This window comes from Semicossyphus pulcher, unplaced genomic scaffold (assembly GCF_022749685.1).
Source record: "Semicossyphus pulcher isolate SPU_LCO1_2020_fin unplaced genomic scaffold, fSemPul1.0.p SCAF_6, whole genome shotgun sequence".
Taxonomy (NCBI): domain Eukaryota; kingdom Metazoa; phylum Chordata; class Actinopteri; order Labriformes; family Labridae; genus Semicossyphus; species Semicossyphus pulcher.
This window is the reverse complement of record NW_027211737.1, coordinates 26,151,877-26,179,566: the sequence shown is the minus strand read 5'-3', so window position 1 is coordinate 26,179,566 and position 27,690 is coordinate 26,151,877. Positions and strand designations below refer to the sequence as shown.

Sequence of the window (27,690 nt, the reverse complement as noted above, 5' to 3'; positions counted from 1 at the left end):
AAAGCCATTGGTGAAGATATTGATACCAAAACAGGATTTATTGGCATAATCAGACTAGAGGTGAGGAATCTCACTCTTCATAAAGACTGACATTCAAAGTGAAAAGAGAAAATATAGTGAACAGACAAAAAACAATCAATTACAGAATGTATGGCTTTGGTTAAATAACACTCTACTAAATTGATTTGAAAAGACAACAGTTACATGATTTCTTAAATAGAGTGAGAAGAGATTTAAGGCTCTACAATTCCCTGAAAAAGACGAAAAGCCCGATATGTCTGCTGCATGTCAATCTGAATCATAGACCCAACCTGGTGCTCGTACAGTAGATGCTACTCAGACGCTGAGGGTCATCTTAGTCCTACCGTTTACTCTAACAGACGTCCAGGCTTATATTTTTCAGTGGACTCGCAGAATAATAACATGAAGACATAACTGTGGACAATCGACCTGTTGTAAGTATTCTGCTGAATTAGCCAGTGTTACTCGACATGGTGCTGATACAATGGCGAGGACAGTCTGCTGACGCTGAAATACAAAGCTATTAATCCACAGTTACAGAGTTTTTGCAATATCACAGCAAAATTGAATTATCTTCTTGTATTATGTTCTTCTTTCAAAATATCAAACATTCATCAGCTTCTCGATACAGTAATGACACTACATATAGTATCTTTGCTCTGCCTTCCCACCAGCCGTCTCCCTCTTTGAATGAGTGGTTATCAAACACACGTAGCTGCATTGGATATTTACAAAGAGTTATGGTAGTGTAAGAGATAATCAACATACTTCCACTTCACTGTAAGAGATACTGCAAGAATCTGTCGTCAGGTTGTTTCTCCTTTCTTTTGTGAAAAGTCAAGGAATGATTTTGCAGCACAAAAATGTGTTAAACTGAGAGTGAAAACTGCAGCTAACGGCAGATAGCTACATGTTGAAATTCTTCATTGACAATCACAGTAAAGTATTTTATCCATTCATGGTTTACCTTTGGCTAAAAACAGTCGTACTTGATTTCAGGTGTAAAATTGATTCATTCATAAAAGAAAATCAGTTTGTAACATTCTGGTATCAACACTTAAAGTCTTTACACACGTGCGTTTTTCTTGGGCTGAATGCATGGCTGCGTCTGTAAAAGTGTAAAGACACAAATCACTTTCACATATACAAAATACTGAATGTTGACGCGGCCCGTTTCCAGTCAATAGTTCAGTGATGTCCAACTTAATCTAAAACAGTTGATATTGTAGTGTTAAAAGAACAACAGTTCACCTTCTCCCTGCTCTTTTCTAAAATGAGAAGCTCAACCAGTGAGCAATAACGTCCAACACGCAGAGTATTTCATGGATTTCTACAGTGTTCAGTAAGATTTCACCACCCTCTAACAAGATACAAACTTAAAACACAATATTGTGAGAATTACACAAAATAAAAACAGCTTTTTGTCTGCTGAAAATATCCAACACAATTCAGGGGATTACAAAAAGAACCATAGTCTTCTGCACATCAGTGTTAATTAAAACCCCTGAATTGATCACCTTTTGATCATTTCATAATTTTGCTTGAGCTGAAGATCTGCATAGTTCTTTTAAATGCTGAGAATATCTGCTTCACACTCAAACCTTAAAGGGCTTTAAAAATGCGAACCTGTCAGTCAGAGATCAGGGACGTTTCACACATTAGTCTGACAGAGACCGTATGCTGCTTCAACTACATGCACATACCTGATCCATTCACACTTCCAATGTCATCATCAGAACACAAACAACCTTCTTTGATACAAACAATGACTCCCATTCCCACCCTACCTGTGCTAAAGACGCTGTCGACACCTCTCTAAGCCCTGACCGTTACATAGCACTGTTCCACCTCTCTAACTGAACAGCTTGATGAAGCAGCCGTGGCAGTACGGTTTGTCGTTCTGTTCTTTAAAGGTGCCCTTGTTGAGCTGTTTCAGGCAGAAGGCACACACAAAGTGCTCCGGGTGGAACTTCTTGGACATGGCTGTGATGCAGCGTCCCGTGATGGGTTTCTGACAGCCGGAGCAGAGGGAGCCGCGGCGCTCGTGGTAGTGCACTTCACAGTAAGGCTGACCGTCGTGCTCAAAGAAACTTCCGTTCACAAACGGGGTGAAACACTCCTGTGAAAGAAGACCAGAGAGAGAGGGAGAGAGAGCACAGGAAGATTACATTTGTATGCTATCATTCTTGTTTCAAAAGTCCCTTTTAAGCTGCCAGTTTAAGGCAGGATTATTACGTCTCTGTTACGTTCCGTCTTCCATGTAAAACGCATGCGAGACGAGTTGGCGGGGTGAAGTCGTTCCACCTCTGAGCCGGCATCGGAGGTAGTAAAAGAGGCGTTACAGAGGGGGTGTTCAGACCTGGTATTAACATGTGGTTTTCGTGAAGTGGACAGCCTTAACTACAGGTGTGAACTCTCCCAGGACGGATTGAGGACGCACCTAGATCCGATCACTCAGGCCACATGCAGAGGTGTCCATGGTAACGATCAGTGGATACGGAGAGATCAGTTGCCTTTCATTCCTGTCTGATTTAACATTTCTCTGCTGTGGCTCATAAAAATCTTACTTTAATTTATTTCTCATGTCACTCCAAGCATGTGTAAACTTACTTTATGCATTATAGCAGGGTGTGCACTAAAATACAGACAAATCATGTCTTTATTCGTCCCTTGAGAGAGAGACAGCTTTTAATTTTTTAACAAGGACAATCCCGAACTGACGGAGGAGCTGGCAGGGCACGCGGGGGCAGCTTTACGCCGGTGTTGCTTGGTCCAATGTAAAATGGCAAAGGCTGCATGACGGCGTTATCATGACAATAATTCCACCTTTGTTTGATTTTAAAATTGTCTGTAAATAGAGTCTGTTCATAAGATTTTGATATTAATATTATTATCATTATAATCAGGGGTTAAATTGGTCTGTGGCTGTCCTCAATCCTGGCACATAGGGACCCACTATTTCCAGATGTGTGGAGAAGGTCTGGAGCCGTTACGCAAGAGGGTGTTAAACTATCTGGAGGCACTGTGGTATCACATCTGTTGACTCTGGATTTCACAATAGACTGTAAAAAGGGTTGCCCCCTCCCATGCCAGCTCTCTGCTCTCTGTGTGGATAGAAATGAAGTCCACTTCTGTGCAATCGGACGCAAAACATGAGCAAATTGCATCGAGCTGCAAAACTTAACGGACTTTATCATTAGTGTAATATCCTTTTCGGAGCAAATAGGGTGGAAAGTGATGCTTCATTCATGAAAAAACACACCAGAATGAGAGAAATAGAAAATACAGACCCTGCAGACAAAACACTCAGGATGCCAGAGGCTGCTCAGCGCTGAGATGTAGTTCTCCAGAATGGCTCGGGCACAGCCGCCACATTTCGGTGCAAACATGTCAAAGTAGTCCTTCCTGCAGTAGGCTTTTCCATCCTTTTCATGAAAACCTTTAGAGACATTTAAAAAAAAACTCATTTTTGTTGATCCAAACAGAAACTACAGTTTGTACTTCTATGAATATACTTATAGTGGCATTTAAATACCCTCTGGGCCAAAGAAGGATCCACACTGAGCACAGAAGAAGTGCTCGGGATGCCAGGTCCTGTCCAGCGCCGTCACCACTTTCTAAACACACACAGGACAACATGTATTGTTGGCTGACTGTCATCAACAGCAGAATGGACAACATGTATCCACACAGCAGAGACTCACATCCAGGATGGGCCCGTTGCAGTAGTAGCACCTTGGAGAGAACAGGTGGTGGTAGTCTTTCTCACAGTACGGCTGTCCCTCACGCTCAAAGAAGTTTCTGGAGCCGATCTCCTCCTGACAGTGCGTGCACACAAAGTGTTCGGGGTGCCACGTGCGGCCCATGGCAGTCACCACCTACACAGACAGAGAAGTGAGAGGGGTCAGAGTGCAAATTCTATAAATGTATTCAGTAACATTTCTTAAAGGAGCAATTCACCCCTGGAAAAAGCTTCTCTGTAATCAATTAAAGCAATAATATTTTAAATTGGCGCCATAGCTGTTGAGAAAGTTGTACAAACAGCTCGTGGTTTCGCCCATTCTACATTCCTACAACACCCAGCATGCATTGCGCCCCTCCGAGAGATGCTGGAGTGAAACACCAACGTTTTTACTGCAGGCAATGGCTCAGAGCGGTACAGAATCCAAAATATGACGAGAATATACCGGTGGATTGTCTAAAAAATCTTCAGGTCTGCAGTCTACATTTCAAACCTGACGATTTTGAACGAGACATGACATCGGAGGCGGGCGTCCTAGATTGAGGAAGTGTAGTTTTGTGAGCTCCCTGGCCTCCACCAGATGACACGTTTTACATAGTCTGACGGAGGTTTTCAAGGGCCCAGGATAGCGGATAGCGTCCTCCAAATGCACAGAGCAAAACTGCATGTTTTCTCTACCATAATGGCATTAGCTCCACATAACAGCATGACAGTACTGAGGTTGAAAATCGGCAAACTGGCCCTTTAATAACAGCATCTTACCTGTCCCACTATAGGCTTACAGCAGGCACCGCACACTCCTTTAGCCACCGTCTGCACTCCCAGCTTATTGAGGTCGGACTGCAGGCTGCCGAGCATGTTGTCCAACTTGTTGACCTGTGTGGGAGGACCACCAGGAACTCCGCCCTTCCCTTGGGCCATAATCTGAAATTTTGTAATTATGAAAACAATCAGAAATATAAAAAAGTACGCAATATTCAAATAATGATGGTACACGTCGTAAAAGTGTGAAAAACAGAGGGGATAAGAGACGGGGGTTCATGCCTGCATTGGAGGGAAGACCGGGTCATACTCTGTTTGGCAGCCTACAGAAACCAGGACTTTGGGTGGGGTCACTGGCTCTGCTGGTGGAGGCTGGGTTGGGGTTTTAAGAACAGGAGGAGGGGGCTCTGGTTTGGGGGCAGGAGGTGCCTGTACTGGGGCAGGTGGAGGTGAGGCTTTTACAATCTGCCGAGGTGAAGCGGGGACTGGTTCCTGGATGCGGGGAGGTTGTGGAGGAGGAGGAGGGAGAGGTGGTGGTATAGGGATAGGGGGCTGCCGTACTGGGACTGGTCGCTTTGGTTCTTCTACAATAGGTGGATGACGAGGGGCAGGGGGAGAGGGAGGAGGGAGCACCTTCCTCACGGGGACAGGAGACTCGGGGGGGATTACAATCTGAAGAAGAGGAGAGGAAAACAGACAGAAAAAGAGAGGAAGGAGGAAACACAGAGAGGAAATATGTGGAGAAAACTGAAGCATGTGGAAAATGAGTATCTGGGCACACTGAAGCCAACCTTCTCCACCTCACTGTTGACGCCCTCAGGACGGAAACGCTGAGGTTTGGACATGACGATGACGCCCTCTGTCAGCCAGTCATCGGACTGTTTACGCCGCCGCTCTGAGCGTCCGATTCCGAACTTGCCCTGAAGCTCCTCTATGAGACGGTCCTGAGAATTGCTCTTGTTAACGATGATGGGTCCCATCTTCCTGCGCAGGTGACCGTCTCGGTACATGGGGTGCACGTTGGGAGTCTCCTTAGTGCGCCTAATCACTGACTTTATCTAAGAGGGAATGGTGAGCACTTTGATATATGTCCACAGCAAACGTAACGCAGCGTCAGCAGAGCTCTCAGGCGGCTGGTGAGTCGCAAAATAATGATTTTTAAATCACCAACAGGCCGGATGCAAAGGTCAGTGGGCTTAGAGTCACACTCGCATGCACCTACCCCCACTCTCCTTCACAGAACTGCCAGTCTCTCAAGCAACCAAACCAACTTAACAACGCAGGCTGCATTAGAGTCCTTCACACAAAATGGGTTAAGGAGGATTGTGGTTTAAGTGTTGCATGCTGGGTAAGGGAACCACTGATCAGGGAGTGCAGCAACAAAGTGAACTCTTGCTTGTAGCTTCTTTTCTACTTGCTTCTGTCTGACAGGGGGGCTTTCTTAAAAGAGGGTTTCTATTATCTTTACTTGTGTAACATTTAAACAAATTTTTCTGGTTAGGTAGTTGCGTAATCTCTATTTACAGATTCTACATAGAAAAGTAGAATCTGTAGGCAGGAACTTGGATTATAGGGAGGGCAAGTGTTCTGGTTTCCGTTTGTACTACGCTTGTAGTCCGGGTAATATTGCCCAATCACGTCACGTGACATCCCGGCTCCCATCAGCGTCATCTGGCGATGATTTAGCCTCTTATTAATCTCTATAAACAGACATCTGCAGCAAGTTCAGCTAACAATCTGCTCTAGATCTAAAATTCAACTTGAAGTCACGAAAGCTGTTCAGCTTTCAGTTTTCCTGACTTCCTCTAATGCATCAGAAATTATCGATTATTGTTTATCGCTAGCCGCTGGCTACAAGCCCGACATGTTCACCGTTGTACCCGGAGGCTATATCGTCGTCAGACTATAGCTGATGGGTTCAGAGATTGGGTAGCTGGTAAATTGGATTCAAAATACCGGTCTGGACCTTGACAGTAAAATAGAGCAGTGTCATATTTTCTGAGGCTTAACAGAAGAGCTACAGTCTTTTGATTCTCCTGTGTTTTGATTGAAGCCACATTGTCTATCAAAGGTAAGGAATAAATGAGACCTAATGTTTGATATTTACTGCTAAAAATACAAATCCTTTTCTCTTCCGTTTCTATGACATGGTGCATAAATTATCAACATAAGTAAATAAACTACGAGATAATTATTTGGTATCGTGTTCCAGCTTTTTAAAAACAAAATCCCTGAAAGCAGAAGCCAACTGCTGCAGAGCTTCAGCATCAGTCTCACAGCAACAAAAAAGCACAACGTGAGCAAAACAAGTTCATCTCATGTCAGGCAGCAGTGGAGATGCATACGTGTCCGGATGCAGACATCCGCTCTATATTGGGAGTCTGCAGCAGGGGCAGGTCCAGGGCCACATCAGGGGTCCCGGGGCATGAGGACGGGGTCATGGACTCATCCATCCAGCTGGCCTCTGTCAGCGGGGTCATGCTGCCATCTGTGTACGGCCTCTCGGTGTACGGCGTCATGGTGCCGTCAAATCCATCATGGAAGGACATGGACAGCTCCTCGTCCGCCCAGTCCATGTCTCCATTTCCGTCAGTGCCTCCGTCCACTGAGCCGTCTGTGATGGTGTTGGTGGCGCTGGTGAAGGTGTCGGGCTGCATGCTGTTTCTGTCCATAGGCAGGATGAGCTCCTCCTGCACCTCCGGCATGCCTCTGCCCAGACACTGAGCCTCCATCTTTAGCTGCTGTTCCTCCACGTGATTCTGCACGAAACTCATCGCTAGCAGTTTGTCAAGAGCGTCCTCCAGGGAGGGCTCTGCTGCAGGGGGCTCTGCTGCAGGGGGCTGCTGCGCAAATAGGGGGCTGGTTGTGTGAGCTGAAGGTGCCATCTCCAGCAGCTGTCTGCTGGGGATGGTGGAGGCCAGTGGAGAGGGGACAATCACTGGAGAGACTGGTAAAGAGGGTTTAGGGAAAGGTGGAGACAAAGAGACAGCGACAGGGAGGGGGGAAGGAGTCTTCGGAGCTGAGAGAGGAGGGGTGAGGTTTTTTGAAAGAGGTGGAGGAGTGGAGTAATTTAAATCAAAATCGTGAAAAGGTGCAGTATTCATAGTTTCATGAGAAGAGGAGAATTTGCTGAAAGTATTTGAGGGTGAGACTCGTTCTACAGACGGACTAGGGGACTTGGAGGACTTGTGGTCCAGCACGGTGTTAACTGAGGTCAGCGAGGGGGTGGTGGTGGTGTTGGAAAGACTTGGGCTGTTTCTCATCAGGTTGGAGTTAGAGGAAGCGGCCTGAGAGAGGACTAGCAGAGCTTTGGTTTGGGAGGACAGCATGGTGGCAGAGACATCTATGACAGAGTCCAGGTCTGGTTCACTGGCTGCAGACAGTGAAGAAACAGGACTGTGCAGAGGGAGAAGGTTCGGATGGGGCATTAACATGCCACCGTCTCCTCCGTCCTCATCTATGTGCAGCTCTAGACCAGCAGGCAAAGAGAAGAGAGGAGAGGCACAGGCAGACGGGTGGGACAGAGGAAGGGAAGGAGAAGCCACTGGAGGATGAGGAGACGCTCCTGCTGGGTCCAGCAGAGAGCCCAAAGAACTGGGCTAGAGGACAGAGAAGCAAAGCAAGATAAGAGGAAGTGGACAGAGAAATTATCAGGAATATGACGGAGAGAAGTTGAGTTTTTTTGATAACAGAAGCCTTTCTGGTGTTCACTGCTGCTGCTTTGTACCTTAAAGTCAGACAGAGAGGCCATCAGCTCGTCCAGCTCTCTTGTGGCACAGGAAGCCGACATTCTTGCCTGCTGCTGAGAGTCCAAATCGCTGTGACGAGAGGAGGGGCTGGAAAAACAATGATATGATTTCTTATTACATGCAAACATTGAAACCAGCTGAACCCCACAATATTCCTCTCCAGATTAGAGCTTTTACACACCAACTATATACAGCTAGCTCCGACAGGTGTTGTGTTACCTCAAAGCTTTTAAGGGTCTTATACTGTGGGGGGAAAAATGTATTTCTGATTAGCAGATGAAACTGGCCACGTAAAGTTTTGCTATCCTTTGGTTGTTTGTGTCTCTTATTCCTCCATCTTTTACTTTCTTCTTCCACATCACACACGCTCAACAATGGCCCAGTAGCATCCAGAAACCTACTGTTCTCTAAGCTCTAATGATGGGATGAACTGTTCCAACTTGTTTTGCTCTGTCGATACCGACTCCCAACACTAAACTCAAGCTATCTGCTGATATGAGGTACAGATGCAGAACCAGTTATCTATTTTCTTGGGTCTGAACTCTCGCACAAGCTCTTTTTATTCCATTGCTTTTTAGTCTGAGTACAAACACAATGTGCAGCACTATGAAGGCCTTTGTAGACTGTGTAAAGGTGCAGCAATTATCCCCATATTTGAACAATTATCCTCTCTCCCACCTCTCTATTATGGCAGGCTTTAAACCCAGGCTTCAAGTGGGGCCGTTGGAAACAGAAACAGCTTTGCCTTCAGATGTGGTCTAATCTCTATTTACAGATTCTACATAGAAATGTAGACGTGGATTTTAGGGATGGTGTTCTGGTTTCTGTTTGTACTACGCTTGTAGTCCGAGTAATATTGACCAATCACGTATCAGCAGGCTGCAGCACATGCAGGAAAAACAGTCCGTGAGGAGAGCAAAAGTAGGCGGAACGTAATCTTTGTCACGAAAGTCGGATTTCCCGACTTCCTGGAATGCATCAGAAATTATTGATCGAACCTCCGTTCAACAAACAGCATTTTAAAAGTAGTTTTCTTCTCCTCTTGAGGACAGACCTGACAAAGCTTCATTTACTTTTCACTAATCTGCATCATGATGTTGAAATTTCAGCAGGTAAGACCCGATAATTAAAGTAAAGCAGAAGAAAAACAGGTTATTTCTCTGTAAACAATGCAGCACGCGGTAAAGCAATTGTTGACTGAAAGTCATTGATCGCTAACCGCTGGCTACACGCCCGGCATGTTCACCGCTTTCCCCTGAGGCTATATCGTCGTCAGACTATAGCTGATGAGGTCAAAGATTGGATGTTGTCTGAAGATGTGCAACATATATTTTCTTTCTTTTTCTAAATGTGAGCGATAGAAGCCGACATCATTCACACAAACCCAGTCAGAGACACTCTGCAGCAGAGGGACTGTGTGTACCTGGGTGAAGGCACAGAGCCCTCCAGCTCGTCCAGCAGACTCTCCACGGTCGGTCGGGTCTCTTCCAGCCTCGTTCCGTTCCTCTTTGGTTTCTCCTGAGGGGGAGGGCTCACCATGATGTCGGGGGCGCTGCCGTTCTCGTAGTGGGTAATGCTGCAGGACGGTAAAGGGGGAGCCGCCTCCTCTGTGGACACAGAACAGTACATCTATTCCTGCTCGCCACCCACAGAATCCAGGATGAAGCTTAAGAGTCTACCTGTGGTGGGGAATGAAGGGGAGCTCTGCTGCACCGCGTTGAGCTCCAGCAGCAGCCTGTCGAGCTCCGAGAGGTTACTGCCCAGAGCAGAGGTCATGGCTGCTGTCGACGAGTCAGATGATTTCTGTTTGTTTGGAAAACTGAAGAGGAGACAGAAACAGACAGCTGCTTATAGCATCTACAGGAAAAGAAAGACACAGGACTTCATACACACATATCAGTGTTTAGTAGGAGACCTGTAGACGTGGTCCTCTTCAATGTGAGACAACGGGGAGCTGCTGCTGTCCCTGGACCAGGAGCTCTTCTGTGCTGAACCTAAAGACTGCAGAGGATAAATCAGAAAAGATCACAGTAGAAGTCTCACAATCACACAGGCACACATTATACTTGTGTTTTTACTCTTGCCAGAAAACACTTCAGACATTATTTTATAGGTTTGGTTAAGTATGATCACACGACAGAGACGTACCTGCTGAGATGAGTGGATGGAGTCGGACTGATCGATCAGGGAGCCGTTCAGAGCCTCGGCTGAGGGTGGAGGAGGGACCGGAGGTGGGACTGACACATCCTGGTAGGAGTGTCCGCCGGTGGGGATGGAGTAGGGGGTCTCGTCAGACAGGAAAACAGGTCGCTTTGAGATGTGAGATGTTGTTGATTCCAGGTCCGCCAGCAACGCGTCTGAAAGGTTTAAAGTTTTACTACATGTTACAATTTGCTGGTAAAATAAACATTCGATTTGTTTCTCCTCCATATTTTACATTTAAAGTTTAGATAATTACAATAGGTAAGTTTCTGACAGGAAGTCAGGACACCAGGAAGTATTTTATTGTTGCACTGTAGTCTGAGGGGTACTCAGTATGAACCAGTACTCAATTCTAGGTATCATAATCTTACAAGGAGCAATTTGCCCCAGAAGAAAGCCACTGTCAGTCAAAGCTGATGTTCTCTGTAATCGATTGAAGCAATAATATTTGAAATTGGCGCCATAGCTGTGGAGGAAGTTGTACAAACAGCTTGTGGTTTTGTACAACACCCAGCGTGCATTGTGCCCCTCTCTCTGAAAGGAACGGCCCAGCGAGAGATGCTGGAGTGAAATACTACCGTTTTCCAGACAAGGACATTGATCGCTGCAGAAACGAGACATCAGGAGGCGGGCGTCCTAGATTGAGGAAGTGTAGTTTGGCGAGCTCCCTGGCCTCCGCCAGATGACGCGTTTTAAGTAGTCTGGCAGAGGTTTCCCAGGGCCCATTGGAGAAGAGGATAGCGTCCTCCAAAGGCAGAGAGCGAAATAGCTTTTTCTACCATCATGGCATTAGCTCCCCATAATAGCATGAAAGGACTGAGGTTGAAAATCGGCAAACTGGCCCTTTAATAGGTAAGGAAAAGAGGAATCGAAACATCTCTTATTTAAATAAAAACCTTCATTAAAATCCGACAGAGTCATCCCTCTGGTCATTTGAGCACAACCCTGTCTGCGAGCTCTTTTACCCTGCAAACACGGCCGGGCTGGAGACCAATGAATTCTTTACTGGGGTTGTTGGGTGCTCGGAGGCGACTCCTGACTGTGGTGTCAGGCTGTAAACAGACAATGGCAGCGAGTCAGTCTCTCATTCCAGTCCGTCACCAAAAAAAGCTTTCTCCGCAGCGCAGATCATCCAACAGTAAGGTTGGGCCACGTGTTTGTCACAGCACGGCACATCACCAAGCTAAACTTCATACCTTAACCCATCAGGCCTTCATGAGACATCCCTCTGAAATCCCCAACATACTTCTTCCATCAGTCCGTCCTATAAATATAACCCTGCTGACAATGAGCGCTACCTGTCTGTGAGCTCAATCCATCATATCAGAGTCTCTGTGAGTGATGAAGCTTTGTCTTGAACTAGTCTCCTTTTTATGGGAACAAGTGTGAACTAAACAAGACGGACTGATGGGAACAAAGACGGAAAGTGTTTCTGAATCCCGTCCAGGGTTGAGGGGGTACAGTGTTACCCTGCTGAGTGTTCGCTGGAACGCAGGAACAAAATAGACTCTTACATCACACAATCCATCCATCCTCAGCCCGTCCAGAATAGACCGCGGTCACCGGCTGAGTACGGTTACACTACAGGGGCTTTCAATGGTTACAGCCTGTTTCAAGGAATCAAACATCGGAGAAGGAAGAGCGAAAACTGTCCAACTAACGACTACGAAAATACAATCTTTACATGTAAAAAGTTGCGCTTTTAATTTGAAATCTCATCATTAATTAATACTTTTATTACTTGTTCTGACTAGAAGATATTTTATGAAACAATAGAAGCCTGCGATTAAAGATAAATATATATTTCTTGATGTTTTGATGAAGAAAAAAAAGAGTATACGTGTGACATTAGTCGAGTGACGATCGAGTATTTGGAGAAGTGAGGCAATTAAGTTTACCAGAAAGTAGCTAATCCATTTCCTGTCTCAAAATCTGACAATAAATCAGCAGCAAAGTAAACATTTTATATAAAACCAAATAACATAAACCTTAATCTGAGGTTTATAATTCATATAGACACTGATCAAGTCTAATTGCACACCATTGAATCCTAAATGACGACTTGAGTCCCCAGAGAAAATGCCTTCATACCATCCACCATCAAGTAGGAATAAAAAACATAAAATACCTAGAGAATTAAGTCCCCCTCAGACTTTGTATGTCTTTAGCAACATCTAAACACAAATAACCAATAACAGCGACTTCACACGGATATCTTACAATGACACAAAAAGTAGTTCCCTGTAATCGAGGATTAAAAAAGTAGTTAAGAAACAAGTATTTATACTCACAGTTTTTCTCCACCTGTTGGATCTGTTATATTCCCCAGACAGGATTACATGTGTGTGTGTGTGTGTGGTAGTGAATGTGTGTGAAGCAGACAGCAGTACAGACAAAGATAGTGTGAGTTACTAGAAGTGATAACACGCTGCCGGGCTACGGGGGGGGGGTGAGGGGGTTGGTCTGAGAGCAAATGTGTGTGACGTATCCTTTAAGTGCTCCTTTCTCTTAATTACAAACACTGGAAATCTACATAATTAGTGCGTTAATCTGCATTTACTAATGAGTATTTACATAGGATTATAACTTTACATGCATCTTATGTTTTATTAGTAAAACTGTATCTTAAGTTTTTATTGTTTTACTTGCCAATTAGCTGTGATTATTCAACCATAAATGTGTGATAAACGCCACCACTAGGCTAAATCCAAAGGGAGATCCTGCCCAGAAGCGAAGTGTTGAAGTCCTGAAGTTTGACATAAACCACATGGGAGCACGAGCCTATTTAAAGCGGGAAGCTCAGCGAGTGGCCCATGTCTGTGCAAATGTGCTGAAATATCATGACAAGCTCAAAATAATCTGCACCTGGTGCTGACATGCTAAACAAGGTCTGACTGAAGTTGACTTTGTTCCTCATAAAACAAAAGCCTCCACATAGAAAAATACCACAACTGCTTTTTGGGACAAAGGTGAGTCTTTTAAAACACAGTGTGGGATTTAAACTCACATTTATCTAGCAACAGATCCAAAATAATGTCAGGTAAAAAAAGGATAAACATCTGAAGACTTACTAATTAGGGTAATGTATTCCTAGAAAGTTCTCTGTGGCCTTGGCAGCTCTCTCAAAGTCTTAAATATTCAGACGCAGGAGCCAAGTTTCTGAGGCCCCTTCTCTAATGATGTCTCTGCCCTCTTTACACCCCCTCCCACCTGCTGATACCTCACATCTGTGACTCAGGCCAAAACACAGTATCGTCTCCACAGGAGGCTTTTACACACAGATCAGCTATGTCTAATGCGTTGAGCCTGTATTCATTTCTTGGAAATTAAAGGCTACCAAACTTCAACACCCCGAAGTGCTTTTACTCCCTGTAAAAGATTGACGACATCACAGGAGTTAAAGATACAGATTGGAGCTGAAACAATTATTGAATTTATGTATTTGACCCATAAACTGTATAAAAAGATGGACGACGCGTCTCCACCACCTCTTATTGAACTCATTTGAAACCAAAATACCCCGAGGCCGGGGCTGCCACCTTGCGCTGGTGAGTTTATTTTGAGCCAGACTGTACAGTAGAGATCGGCAGGTGTAGCCGCGGTAACAATGTCCCGCCCCTTCCAATAACAAAAACACCTATTTAACTTCCGGAAAATAACAGCGAAGTATTTAACAGCAGAACAGCTTGGTATATGGAAACTTCAGTGACGGTAGTGATTGTTTTAGGTTTCCTCTCGCAGTTCCTCCTCTACTCTGCTAATCCAGAACAGATCAGCTGTCAATCATCGTTTTTACAGCATCAAATAACTAATTAAAAATAAACTTATCAGAAAAATTAACACTTGGACGTAAATCAGCACGATAAGAACTAACTATAATGACAGAAACCATGTTTGAGAAACAATTATTTGACGTGTATTTTGATTTTATAGTTTGACTCATGTCCCCTCTGTTAACATGGAGGAGGCGGGCTTTATGGCCTATACTGAAGCCAGTCAGCAGGGGGCGATAGAGAGGTTTCAGCTTCACTTTAAGGGAGCTGTCATGTCGGCCATCTCTTTAGAAAATAATCCTATTTATCTACTTTGCAAGGTTGTAAAGACCCTAAGTAGCCTAATCGATTCAATGTAAACAACAATACAAAGGGAAAACACTGCTCCACATCCTCATCTTTAAAATAGGCCGAACAATATCTTCTTTTATGGCTGACTTTGTGATATCAGTAAATACAGGTGTGTTCTCCATATAATTATTGTATCATAATAATTTACAACCCCTGCTATTTTAATTTCCAGGTACTTTTTTAAGCAAATATAATAATCAAATTAATTGTTAGTTGCCGCCCTAATGGATGACCTATAATCACAGTACGATAGCCTGGAGTCTGCTATTTCTATCTGAAGAAGACTGAGACTTGTAAGACAGGTAGACCTGTTTAAATATATAATTACCAATTACGATTAAAAAAAAAAATTCAAGCTCACATTATTTTGTGGCCTCTGACTAAGCAGCCTGATAAAAACAACAAATAAATAAATAAAAACAATGAATGTCTTTTTATAATCTGGTCTTTTATTCCTTCATCTGTTAATTTGTACTGCTTTATATTACTTTAACTGCCTTTTGAGATCTGCCTGTTTTATCACTTGCAATTCCTTTTATTTGCATTTATTCTTGTTGACATTTTCTGTTTTCATTTTGTTCTTGTCTTTTGTTGAATTTTCTAGACGTCTCTCTGTTTGGGCTTACTCTTCACACGTTCTGTATCTTGTAATCTTCCTGAGTTTCTGCCTTTGCTTTGTCTGTCAAAGCACCTCGTAAACATCTGTTTTTAAAAGGTGCTATATGAATAAATGTATTATTATAAGACCTGGTAAATCTGAGTGTAAAAGAAAAACAGGTGCAATAAAGGTGATAAGAGATAGGGACAAGACAAACAACTGATTTAATTAAAATAAACTTCCTTCGAAAGTAGTTTGAGCCGTTTGTACAGGTACATACTGAGGTGGCTAACCTCAGATTCAGAGCATCTCTTTGATGTCATTTACTGCTGAGTATCATAAAAGTATAAAAATGAAAGATGTTGTCTTTCTGTTCTCAGTTTCCTCAGGAGGGCAGCATTGAGTCTGGCCTGAGAATAAACAACAAACCATCAGTCCCACACAAGTCTGGTCCTCTAAGAGTCAGGAGCATTACGAATGCAAACATGCTCTGTAAGCCAGCTAACAGGCTAATCTTTTCCATTCCAGACAGGGGGTCGGAGCCGAGATGGACAAAGTCCAATTCTGCTCTAACTGCATCCTGACTCAAAGGGCCATTGTGCGAGCGCTGGAGGAATAAAGCTGTCAGCGGAGAGGATATGACTGGGGCTAATAATTCAACATGAACTCATCAAACCTCTGTCAAACAAAACACAGATTCACTTTCACATCGGCTGCCGGGGGAAGCATCTGCGGTCGCTCTGCGGTAACTAATCCTCATTACTCTCCACAAACAACCCTCAAGTTATGTGGACACTGTACACATTCTTGTGGCGGTGGGTGCATGTACTGTCTTGCTTGCGGAGTATGCACACCCCCCACCCACCCACCCAAAGGCTCTGCCACAGTCCTGCAGTGTTTATCAGATGGGAGCGAAGGTGCACGGGGAATTCCTCACATTCCTGTGTCCGCTTCGCAGAAAGAAAGCAATCAGACGGGGACACGGCCCGGGGACGGTGGCTCTGAGAAGGGCATATAAAGTCACCGTCCAACCCGTCTGAACTGAATCAAAATGATGCTTTGTATTAAATCTCCTGAAGCAGAAAACACATTCCTTTAATACCACATTATATGATTCTAGGTAGGGACGGGGAGGAATGTGCTTGAATACAAAACACCATCTGTCAGAGCAGAAAATGAAAATAATGTGTTGACAATTACAGGACCTATTCCACTAACTACAGCGTGCTTTGAATTCCAGGATAAGGGAGATGTCAATGTTTTTACTGCCTGTTTCCCACAGAGTAAAGTGTACAGTGAAAGCAGGCAGAGAGGGAGGGAGGGAGGGAGAAAATCAGGAGGGGGCTAAGCTCTTCTATTAACATGTGGGCAACGGTGACGGGCCACCAGGGTCCACAGCTCACCTGTTTATAGCCAGGGAGCAAAGAGCAGAAACTGGCTGCAGCCCCACACCGAAACCCTACCCCATCAGGCCAACCCGACACGATATTTATATCAAACAAGACAGGCAGGGGCCGGGGAGAGGGGGAGGAGGGGGAGATGCCAGCGAGACATGCAGGGAAGGCTGAGGGACCTAGAAAGAAAGAGTGTGATGAATAGAAAGAAGACTAAATTAAATGAGAAGTATCCTAACAAATGTCTTAAAGCTTCCACCTGTTTGAACCCACAGACCGATTCAAAAGGTGAATGAGTGTAACAGCACACCGTCAGAAACACAGAAGCATCTTATGGAGATTCAAAACTTCAAAATAAACATTCCTAAAAATACTCTGACCAGCAGCCCCATATCCGAAAGATGACACGCCCCTCGAGAGAACGCTGAACCAAAATAAAAGCACTTCCCCACAGAGCAGTAAATCAGATGACAGGGGAAAGTTACTGATGTAACACCCAGTCACTGAGGACACACTCGCAGCAACACATGTGTGAGGAGCGTGTGTCAGCGAGGAGGCTTTTGTGAAATAAAGGAGTGTAGGTGGGCAAAAAACAGGAAACAACAAACCATCAGAAAAATCTTAATTGATTTTGTTTGTAGGCGACAATTATCTACACAACTAACCCTAGGGTGTAACACATTAGGGTGTCAGGAAATATCTGTACACTTGAGTGCGGCGATATTTTATTTTGTGATACTTTATCAATCCTCAAAAACAATGTATTGAATTTTAAAGAGCTTATGTGTAAAGATTTTAATTGTTTTACTGATATAAATACTGATGTAAATGTTAATTAAAAAGTAGTGCTTTGATGCTAGATGTAGCAGGGTAACTCTTGAGATTAAGAGTTATTACACAATATTGAGTAGTGTCCCCTGTTAAGCCTGCACGACGCGAGAAAACTCTGCAATGTGCAATTACATTGTTCAATATAGGGATAAAGATATGAAGTGTGATGAATAAACACATATTAAAGAGTGCATATAAGCTATAAGTTAACTCTTTGTTTCTATGTGTATCTACTTTTCTTCATGTTCACACAACACCAAAAAAATAAATCCAAAAAGCACCAATCAATTACTGAGGGTAGCGGATAGCTAGTTTGGGCTTTATCTGATCACATCCCATGTGAAGGCGTAACGATAACGATGAAATTGCGCAGCCCTAACCTCTGTATAGATAAACACATCGTATCAACACATTATAGATGATAATGTGGGCCAGCTGTGGCTCAGAGGTAGAGATGCTGCTCCGGTATTTTTTTTTCAACCAAAAACAAGGGGAAGGTGATTGTCATACTTTTAGCAGTGGGGCCGGTGCTACAGCGCTGCCTTCCAGGGACCTGGATGCTAACTCAGCGCATGTTGTGGATTGCCCCATGCAACCAAATTCTTGTGCTCGGTGAGGGTACAAGCAGTGTGTGTGCATTAGCCCTATATGCGTTTGTATAGGGCCCGTGGTCATGATAATCCGTCCATAGGTGTGCGAATGACTATAGATCCTGATTGGAGATTGGCACTTAGGCCTTTGCCATCAGTGTGAATGTGACATGCAGTGCAAAAGCACTAGGCCTGTAGTAAGTACAATAGCACGGAAACAGATTATTACCCATGTGATGGTCCACAGTGTTGGAAAATAGTGGAAAACAATTAACTGAACTGAACTGCCCCACGCAGTTTCCTAAAGCACAAAGAGATAATATCTGGTTTTGTTGAGACACATTTTACTCATTACCAATGAGGCGTTTAGATTCGATACCCAGCCCTTGGAACAAGTAGGACAAAGTGTAATTTTATGGTTAAATATTAAAACAGAGAGAATTTACTTTTGAGAAAACAGACGAGAGATTTCCTGCTTTCAGACATGAAGCTTCTCGGTCTTTCAACCTGCCCTCAGGTGTCCCCAGCTTGAGTCACGTTGGAAGAATCCAGCAGGGACTCAAATTCCTTAAACATTACCAGAGAGATGTCAGGAAAATAATCACCCCTGGTTTCTGAGCCAAGTAATAAAGGTAAAGAGAACAGCATGGAGAGAGGAAGAGCCTGAAGAGCTCTGCATGTGAAGCAACAATGTGGTGTAACAGTGGTGAAACAGTGTTGAAGCAGCAGGATCTCAGACTGAAGGCCCACAGCTGCCCTCTCTACTCGCGTTTCCCTCCTGCACTGACTCCACTCATTGTTTTCTCCTCTGTTTCCTCAGGATGTGGGGCAGGGTCTGTTGCCTCAGCGATGAGGTCAGCCATGCAGCTTTCTCTTCCCCAGACCCAGAGCAGGATGGGTGTGGAGCTAGAGAACGAGACTGATTTACAGTCGGGAGCTTCCCTCTGGCCAAGCAGGCGAGCCCGCTGGTTAGGGCCGGTATGCACTAACCCTGCAGCACTCATGGGGTGATGATAGCTAGTCTGGTAACACTAACTCTGTGCAGGGACATAGAAACCACTAAAGACCCTCGAAGATCTTCTGGTATGCTGTGCAAACGCTGTAAACATTTAAGAGCATGCTGCGTCTACTACAGCCGACTTACAACCGCCTGGAGGATAAGACCCTCATCTGCAAGGTGATCACCTGGTACTATTACAGTAAATATAACAGGTCTGTTTAGCAGGTGCAGCACTCTCAGCTGCTTCAGCCCACATACTGTGTACATATGGGCCTTGGTGTGTATGCAAAATAGAGCTGAGTGACTCACACTGTTTTGACGGGTGCCTGGATTTAGGCGATTAATAGAAGGCTACATGTTCTTTGCTGTGTTTGTTCTCAGACTATCACAGGAATAATCCCTTATGTTATACTCTAGGATACTGGACACTAATGTTCACTTCCCCTCCCTGTAATCTACTTCCCCTTCATGCACGTTTTACAAGCTCAGCACGAAGTAAACAAAAAATAAAAAATGAGGCACGTTTGCCTGCAGTGGGTTACACGACAATATCTGCATGGAAGCAATACAAAGTTAGAAAGTCTGACTTTTACTATTCTGTAAAGGAGCCATCGCAATAATTATAGCATATTTACGTGTCCTGTGTTACATGATTCAATACAAGACACTTGATTCAACACAGTCTATCAAACAATGACACAATGATTGTATGTTTGTGTGTAAGTACATGGATTAACCTACTGATGGGCCCTGACTCACCACAAGTTCCACAAGTTAGTTTGGTTATTTCTTGATTCACAATTGTTCAAAAAAGTGCACTAAGTATGGTGTTAATTAAAAAACTTAAGGTACTAAACAAGAGTTTAAAAAACTGCATTTATGTTGTACTTTCTAAGTACATATTACCAAACTTGAACAAAGTGAACCCAGGGTTTTTGGGCCCCTCGTGATCTTAATCATCTCGTCATTAAAGTAGCCCTAGAGCCAATTTCAAGAGAACTTTAATCACAAAAAGAAGAGTTTATTGGAGCCCAACCAGTACAACATTTGACTGATATGGGCCCACACAGATACACAACATACAGTAGGCTATATGGTCTCTGACCAGATGTTGAGGTTGATTTATAAATCCTGTGATCACATAATTTGTGTAGCAGGGCTCTTTCTGCCTTCATGGTTCACAACACTCTCAGCACTGTCTGCAGCGTGTTAAAGACCCCCTCCAATGAAAGTCAAGTGTTTAACCTTGTAAACATCTCCATGTGGTGTTTTTTCATGGATGTGGTGTCTCTACAAGACATATCAGGGACAACAGGAGCAGTCATCTCCATGGCTGGGCCTGTCTGCTTTTAAACTGCAGTGTACCAAAAACAGGCTGAACAACACGTTTTCAGATTGGCAGGTTTGAGACGTCACAAACCTAAGGAGCCCATCCCGTTTATGGACGGGGTGATGCTATGCATATCATTATGTGCAACCTATGGCAACCACTTCAGTGATGCGCGAGCCAGCTGTAACCTTCAGCGTAATTTTTGCAAACTCACTACTGACTACTAACGTTAAAGTTACTACTACTAATGACTACATTTCAAGCTAGCTAAGTTTCAACAAGTTGCCACTAAACGGTGGCAGAGACGTATTTTGTTTTCGCGACGGAGGGGGCGGTTGGAAATTTGCATAGTGGGCGGGGCCTATGCAGATTCATAAATTTGTAATGAGGGAGAAGGAGGAGATGTCTTGGGAGGATTTTTACAAGGTAATTAAGCTTATTTTGCAGAAAAAACAGACAAAATTTATTATTTCAAGCATTTTATATGTCTTAAGACATGACTTGAGCTGGTCTTTAAGGAGAGCAGATGTTGGTCACTAGAGTGCATAATCCACAAGGTAAAGGTCTATTTTCACTCCAGCTCAAATCTTCCTTGCATTGGCCCGTCATATTGGTAATCCAATTTGTTTCCCTTATTAAAATCAGAATAGGGCGCTCCATTTATCACGCTCAGTTGTTGCTGTTATAATCCACTGTCTTCAGTGTTTACCTGCAGAAAAGGGGCAGGGCTTACACAGCCCAGCGAGGTCAGCCTGCCTGAATCTCACACAGTCCTGAGGAATTCACAGAGAGCTTATACCCCACACATGAAACACAGGAGCAGCAGGACGAGCAAAGAGACAGGCTGCCACATGTTGTCAAAGGGCCACATCTGTTCCAGGACCTGTCCCCTCGGCCACATCCGTATCAACAGTGAGGCTCGGCCTGGCTGCCACCTGGTGTGGACTGATCAGAGGACATCTCTGGAAAACTGTGACTCAGAGGAACAGACCTGAGAGCTCACACTACGCTGAGGGAATCCCCTTCCTCGAGTGTTCAGCAATGTGGGCAGATCAATATACACGGACCGACAGAGGACGGAAAGTCTGGAGTCTGATCAGGTTTCCAAACGGCCCCGTGTTGACCCGTCAGTCATCGATGAATCAGGGGCCTGTGGGGGGTCGTTAGCCGGGGGTTTACAGTGAACCTCAGTCATTAAGTATTTACAAATAATCATCATGGTTTGTTATTACACATAACATGCACATGATGTGCATGGAGGTTTAAATTGTCCGAGTATAGAAAGCTACTTAACTTCACGGTCCGACTGTGACTGTCCGGCTATAGCTCAAAGATGTTTTAACAATATCCCTCAATTACCAGAGGACCTGTGTTTGATTAAACCGACTGAAAACAACAGCATGCACAGAGCTGAGAGCGGTGGTAGGAGGTGAGTCATGACCCAGAGAGTATTTGGCCTTGGACCCTGACACGGAGTGATGTTCGACATTCCTCAGCAGCCTCGCCCCCTCCTTCAGCCCGCTGTTCACGCTGCTTCACTCAGACCACAGGCTCCCTCTCAACCAACAATCAGCCCTTTCAGTGGCCCATGGCAGCTCCAGCATCTATCATGCCCTGGAGGTACACTCACAGCAAGCCAGACTCCAAATGCAGCCCGTCATCCATCCACTTAAACAGCTCGCAGTACAATCAGTACAATGGGAGCATCACAAAAGTTACCTGACAGAGGCTTTAGAGGGGATTTATTCTGAATTAGCAAAGTAAATATAGTGAAGTGACCAACTGGTTAAAACTACAACAACAAAATTAGAAGTTCAGAGGTTCAGAGCCAAAGGTCAAGGGTCAATGAACTGAAGAGGTGACTGGTTAGTGAGGCACAAAAAATAGATGGAGCTGATAGCCGGTACAGAGCTATACATAGTATGTTATTGAAAGAATTCATCAATGCTGTTACTAGTTTTAGAGCAAGTAAAAGCCTTGAAATAGTGATAAAAGGATTAGTGGATTAATAGATTGCCAGAATAACAGTTATTGTTTAAGAAATAATGCCCCAGACGACCTGGTTTCAGTTCCTCAGATAAAGAAATTGCTGCTTTTCCAAGAATAAATCACTGCGAGTTATACATGTTTGGGTATTGAATCAATGGAAGTGTGAAAAACAAGCTATTTGTAGCTGTCATTTTTGGGTTTTACAATTTAGAAGAGCATTTCTTACAATTTTCGAACTTTTTGTAGCCGAAACATTCGGGATTTGACTGTGCAAGTAATGTAAAACATACATTGATCTGAAAAATAAAACCAGCCCCGATCAAAGTGCTGATCAATCCTGCTTTTTCCAGGAGAAAATATCTATTTTAAATTTAATATTTTTAGAAATAACCAGACTTAATCACAGGACACTTTCTATTTAAAAATCAAATGTTCATACTTTATCAGTCAGGGAATTTTGTGCGTGCACTTATCAGGAAGATTAAAGTTTGTTATTGTCTTTTAATTACATGTTATTGTGCAATATTGAATCATAAACCATGCAGCTGTGCAGCAGGAGGGTTTTGAATCTCCGCAGCTGCAGTTAAATCAGGTGTATGATGAATAAATAGAGATTAACCTACACAAATCTAATATATGAAACCTGTCCTGATGCAGAAATCAATAACTACTTCTGTTTTACCTTATGCCTACGAGCAGGTTTAATCCTTTTTATTTTTCCTCAAGGCTCCTGCATGGCTTCTCATAATACAGTATTTTTCATACAGTTCAATTTGCATTCTTTCTTTTGTTCTGATCACATTTTTGTCTTCTGTATCAAGGCTTTCCAGTTAAAACAGTACAACATGGATTTAATGGTCCGTAATTAAGTATCACTGGCAGCAAAGTGTGCTCCATCAAACTGGAGATCCATAATAAGGCAGCCAGGCCGGGGCTGAGCTCACATTGTGCTGCACTGAGCAGTCTAAATGAGGAGGCCTGTTGACTCCAACACTTCAAAGCTGGAATGAACAGCCTGGGGGCAAAAGTTGAGGAGGTAATGTTAAAGCTGGGTGTCAAAATGTCAGCCAAATATCTCCTCCCTCTGGCTTACAAATTGATTAAAAGTGGTTTATTCAAACGAGCAGGCCAGGGTTAGTACTATAACTTTCAGAAACATTATCTGAAGAGAGGGAGAGTTTAAAAGGAGGCGGTGAAGGCTAGCGATGTCCAGCCGCTAAGTTACTACGATGCTTTTATCAAACAAAGTGGGTAAGAAGTGAAACGTGCCAAACAGTCACTAAGCCACGCTGTATTGTAATATTTCTGGGAGAAAACAGCTATCTTTCTCAGAGTAAGGTGGCTCAAAAACTGTATTTTCAACACAAAATCCCGTCGTACGTTAACTCCTCCACCCTGCTACCCGCTGCTCACTGAGGGCTGAATAAAAACACACAGATTTATAAACACAACTTAATAACTTACCTAAATCGTCCATAGTGGCTGCCTGGCTTTGGCCTGTGTCAGGTTAATGTGTGAGGAGCTTTTCAACTGGACGCGACGTCTTATTTTTCCTCTACTAACTTCAACACTGCTGCTCTGGAAGTTGGTCGGGATAGCTCTCGTGAACGCGCTTCAATGTGTGCATGTGTACTTAACCAGAGCGCGCGCTAGGACAGAAGACTCGGTGATTGGCGACACCTAGCGGTCAGAAGCTGGAATTACATATTCGGAATAAATATCACTGAACAGCAAGGATATTTTAATTAAGAAATTATAATTTTTAACTAGGGGTAGGGGTCAAACGATACTTTCATATGTATCAATATATTGTAACTTATTGTATTAAATGCGTCACTACTCTCAACTTCCGGGCACTGAGAGATCGGCAGCCTGTTACTTCTTATTTCTACTTGTACAACACCTGTATATACCCCTTATTTTATTTGTATTTATTTGATCTATTCTTATTTTTATACTGCATTTACTTACTAGCTATTTTGTCTTTGTGCTGCTGCAACACCCAAATTTCCCCTCAGGGGATCAGTAAAGGATTATCTTATCTTATCTATGATGTGGTCTATTATTCGCAGGCCTCTGACTCAACTCAAATTCCTGTCAGACATATGCCGGCTTTAAGTGTGAGCGAATATTAAGCTATATGCAAAGAATCAATATATTATATTGTGATGAAACACTGATTTACACTCCTATCATGCAGCATGTTCACACTGTTAAAAATGAACTGCTTGCACAAGATCACTCAGCTTAAACTCAAATTTTATGAGATTCTGTTTAACTGCATCCTTCTTATCTGAAACAAATAAAAGAGAATAAGCAAAAAGATATAAGAAGATGCATTTATTAAATTATAGATCATGAAACACTTTGGAACGTGATATGTCATCATATCCTTGACAGAGATTGCTGCTTTGGAACAGGTAGGAGGTAGCATAAAATAAAGAAATAAAACATACACCCCAGGTAGATGTTCCAATGCAGTAAAAACATGCAGAAAATTTCACAACAAATTATGCTAGTACTAATCTCACACACCTACTCTAGGTGTATGTGGCTTTAAAGCGTGTTTAAATATCCAATATGAGGAAATCCAATTGATGCTGATTCTTACAGGTTACTAACTAATAAAACAGTCAATACAAACTTTAAATAAATATGCAATTGATGATAAATGAAAACAAATAAGACATTAAACACAGATTAGACTAGTCTTTTCTAGAGTAAAAGGCAACAAATGTATGTACAATTGAATTTCATTATATATATCTGACTTCTAATTGTTTATAAACAGGAGATACTATATGTCAAAAGTCTACTGCTTTCAGCTTCCTCTGCTCCTTCTCAGTAAGGGGCTGCTGGGAGAGGATTTTGTCATGTAGCCGGTGGTGTTTTCCAATGCCCAGCTTTGGTAGACCTCGGTTCAGCCCCTCCAGCAGCACACATGACTTGCACAGAGCCTGGCTGGAGATGTAACCACAGCGCTCACAGGTCCCCTGCACAGGCATTTTGACCCCCTCCCTCACTGACAGGTTCTCCCCAGAGTGGATGACGTCCATTATGGAGCTGGGCCTTACGCTCTCCAAATCCTTTAAAAAGGTCCTCGCATATCCTCGATAAGCATTGGGCGAGTAGATACATTCAGTGGAAAAGTAGTCCAACTTCTTAAAGTAAGCGTACAGAACGATCTCTTTCTCATACGCATATTTGAGGGGCTTACAGCGCGGCACGACTCCATCGCCTTCGCTGGCTGTGGAGATGGCAGTGCAGCGGCGAAGACGAGCTATGTCCCCTCGCAAGATGTTCATCAAAACTGTCTCCGCCACGTCATCAGCATTGTGACCTGAACAAAAAAAAGTCACTTCAACAAACTCAAACAAAAAAAGTACATTGAAACTTTGACTGCTCAGTGAAAAGTTTGCAATTCGTTAAGTTGGAGTAGTTACCTGTACATATCTTGTCCACTTTCAGCATGATGGCTCCTCTGTCAAGTGCCTGCCTTCTGAACACTCCACAGAAGGTGCAGTTGTTTTTCAGTCCCACCTGCTTCACTATAGCATCCATAGTCCAGCCGTACAGCTCCTCATACGACACTATCTTCAGTGGCAGCTCGTATTGTTCTTGGTTCCTCTTTACCGTCTCCAGAGAGTCATCTCTGTAACCAGTGATCCCCTCGTCCACCGAGAGAAGCATAAGTTCAAGGCCATAGTTGTATCGCTCATTGAGGAGCTTCATTGTATGTGCGAGCACCGTGGAGTCCTTTCCACCTGAGGCAGCGATTCCTACTCTCTCCCCATGTTTAAACAGCTTTGCTGCGACGATTGTCTGATGCACCTCCTCCTCAAATGCCCAGAAGAAGCACTCCTTACATAGCGAGTGGCCCGTTTTTGGACGCTTCAGCACAGCTCGCTTGTCAGCACAGCTACTGCACAGGACAGGCATCTTGACTGTTGGAAGAAGTTTTTAAAAAAAAATAACAACGTTAAAATAACAACGTTAAAATGTCCATAAAAGATTTTCAGGACATAGCTTTTCAGATAAATGTCCAACCTACAAAGCTCCATCTTTTTTATGCAGGTGCTTTTGCACCTCTGACCACAGGTTTTAGTGTCATTGGCTTTTTTCTCTCATTATAATTTCACACGAGATGTAATTATTCTTTCACTGTTATTTGACTAAGCAGGATACTAAAATAAAATGTCTATAGTTGAAACATTTAGTATGTGCTCTGGAAAAGTGAAGAGAACCTTATAAAAATGTAAGAAAATCTATATTGTACCATGTTTATAGAAGAAAACACTGTTCTACAATACAGTGATTCTTACCAGGTTTTGATTATGCAGTAATTTTTTGCTATAAATATGATAAAATTCACTCAAATCAAGCATGTCAATGTGTATATCAAATAACCTAAATTGTATGGTCCTGTTCCTGTTCATTGACAAATATATCCCACAATGCAATGCACGACAGAAACTGGGAGCTGATTACAAGCTCGTTACAAGAAAGTAAGTGTGTGTAAATTGATTAACAATGTTTTAAGGGTGGCCGAATTAAAGAGTTGGACGAAACAACTTGTAACTCGTATTAAATCATCGTCTAACAGGACTGTAGTTTTGGCAACAAGCACGGCTCCTTTAATCGCCATTTTTTGAGTGAATCTTGGCTAACCTTAGCAAAACAACGACTTTTTTCTCGTCTAAAAAACAAATACAAACTTCAAGGGATAAAGTTTATAAAGACAACCCTTAAAACTTCCCATTTAGCCGTTTGCAATTACCTAAAATATCAGGTTGACAACAACTTCAAAATCCTAAGATACGAAATGTAACCTCAACAGGCAGTCAACATTAAACGTGTTAGTTTGATATCTTAGTTGGCTAGCCGAGTTAAGCTAAAGTAGTCACATTCATAATAAACATTTTCATACCAAAGTTTCCGATGAACCGATGTCTGAATTAAAAACGTGGAGTGGTAAAAATACTTCTAAATCATAACTTTTCCCCCTAAAATAACCAGTATTACACGACTTATCAAAGTCACGTTAGCATGTTGTTTCATCATGTGTCGTTAGCTCTTCTTCGCCGGAAAACCGGAAGTGACTGCAGTTCTTCTAAGCCCCTGCAGCACAGCCTAGTGGTCGGAAATGGTCAGTGCACATCCAACTGTAGTAGGAACAGTCCTAAAATACCTTTATAGACAATTTAAATGAGTCTGCATTACTGACACCACATTAACTCCATGTGTGTCGTTCCTTTAAGATGTGGGGGAACTTTAGCAGAGGGCCAAACTGAGGTGAATCACACAACCAAGTCAAATGTAAGCAATAAGGATTTATTAGTTTGCTTCAAACAATGTCAC

General features: G+C 43.3%; 3 protein-coding genes across 3 annotated transcripts; all 3 read right to left on the bottom strand.

Moving 5' to 3' along the window:
• Nucleotides 1–19: 19 nt before the first annotated feature.
• Nucleotides 20–23,911, bottom strand: LOC138610514 (paxillin-like). Its single transcript, XM_069683276.1, has 11 exons — nucleotides 23,797–23,911; nucleotides 10,423–10,631; nucleotides 10,190–10,275; nucleotides 9,954–10,093; nucleotides 9,698–9,881; nucleotides 8,253–8,361; nucleotides 4,526–4,687; nucleotides 3,726–3,899; nucleotides 3,557–3,638; nucleotides 3,312–3,460; nucleotides 20–2,140 (listed from the first exon to the last, which is right to left on the bottom strand). The coding sequence occupies exons 1-11, from the start codon at nucleotides 23,807–23,809 to the stop codon at nucleotides 1,874–1,876; spliced, it is 1,575 nt and encodes a 524-aa protein (XP_069539377.1). The 5' UTR covers nucleotides 23,810–23,911; the 3' UTR covers nucleotides 20–1,873.
• LOC138609689 (proline-rich protein 36-like) lies at nucleotides 4,802–7,959 on the bottom strand. The gene is made up of 4 exons (XM_069682334.1): nucleotides 7,695–7,959; nucleotides 6,871–7,544; nucleotides 5,317–5,583; nucleotides 4,802–5,197 (listed from the first exon to the last, which is right to left on the bottom strand). Exons 1-4 carry the CDS (start codon nucleotides 7,957–7,959, stop codon nucleotides 4,802–4,804), a joined length of 1,602 nt encoding a protein of 533 aa, XP_069538435.1.
• Nucleotides 23,912–24,674: 763 nt separating the features above from the next.
• ctu1 (cytosolic thiouridylase subunit 1 homolog (S. pombe)) lies at nucleotides 24,675–27,409 on the bottom strand. The gene is made up of 3 exons (XM_069683552.1): nucleotides 27,260–27,409; nucleotides 25,776–26,276; nucleotides 24,675–25,672 (listed from the first exon to the last, which is right to left on the bottom strand). Exons 2-3 carry the CDS (start codon nucleotides 26,269–26,271, stop codon nucleotides 25,137–25,139), a joined length of 1,032 nt encoding a protein of 343 aa, XP_069539653.1. The 5' UTR covers nucleotides 26,272–26,276; nucleotides 27,260–27,409; the 3' UTR covers nucleotides 24,675–25,136.
• Between the last annotated feature and the right edge of the window lie 281 nt (nucleotides 27,410–27,690).

What these genes read in the sequence shown, in the direction of transcription:
- LOC138609689 (XM_069682334.1), bottom strand. Translation starts at nt 7,959, where the DNA reads ATGTTAATGCCCCATCCGAACCTTCTCCCTCTGCACAGTCCTGTTTCT. An exon ending in CAAGTCCTCCAAGTCCCCTA is followed by an intron (nt 7,545 to 7,694) that starts GTCCGTCTGTAG and finishes CTCCTCTCTCAG; the next exon opens with CTCCGAAGACTCCTTCCCCC. An exon ending in TCAACAGTGAGGTGGAGAAG is followed by an intron (nt 5,198 to 5,316) that starts GTTGGCTTCAGT and finishes CCTCTTCTTCAG; the next exon opens with ATTGTAATCCCCCCCGAGTC.
- ctu1 (XM_069683552.1), bottom strand. Translation starts at nt 26,271, where the DNA reads ATGCCTGTCCTGTGCAGTAGCTGTGCTGACAAGCGAGCTGTGCTGAAG. An exon ending in AGTGGACAAGATATGTACAG is followed by an intron (nt 25,673 to 25,775) that starts GTAACTACTCCA and finishes TTTTTTGTTCAG; the next exon opens with GTCACAATGCTGATGACGTG.
- LOC138610514 (XM_069683276.1), bottom strand. An exon ending in CCCTTCATTCCCCACCACAG is followed by an intron (nt 9,882 to 9,953) that starts GTAGACTCTTAA and finishes CTGTGTCCACAG; the next exon opens with AGGAGGCGGCTCCCCCTTTA. An exon ending in CTGAGTGTTTTGTCTGCAGG is followed by an intron (nt 2,141 to 3,311) that starts GTCTGTATTTTC and finishes CTTCTTTCACAG; the next exon opens with GAGTGTTTCACCCCGTTTGT.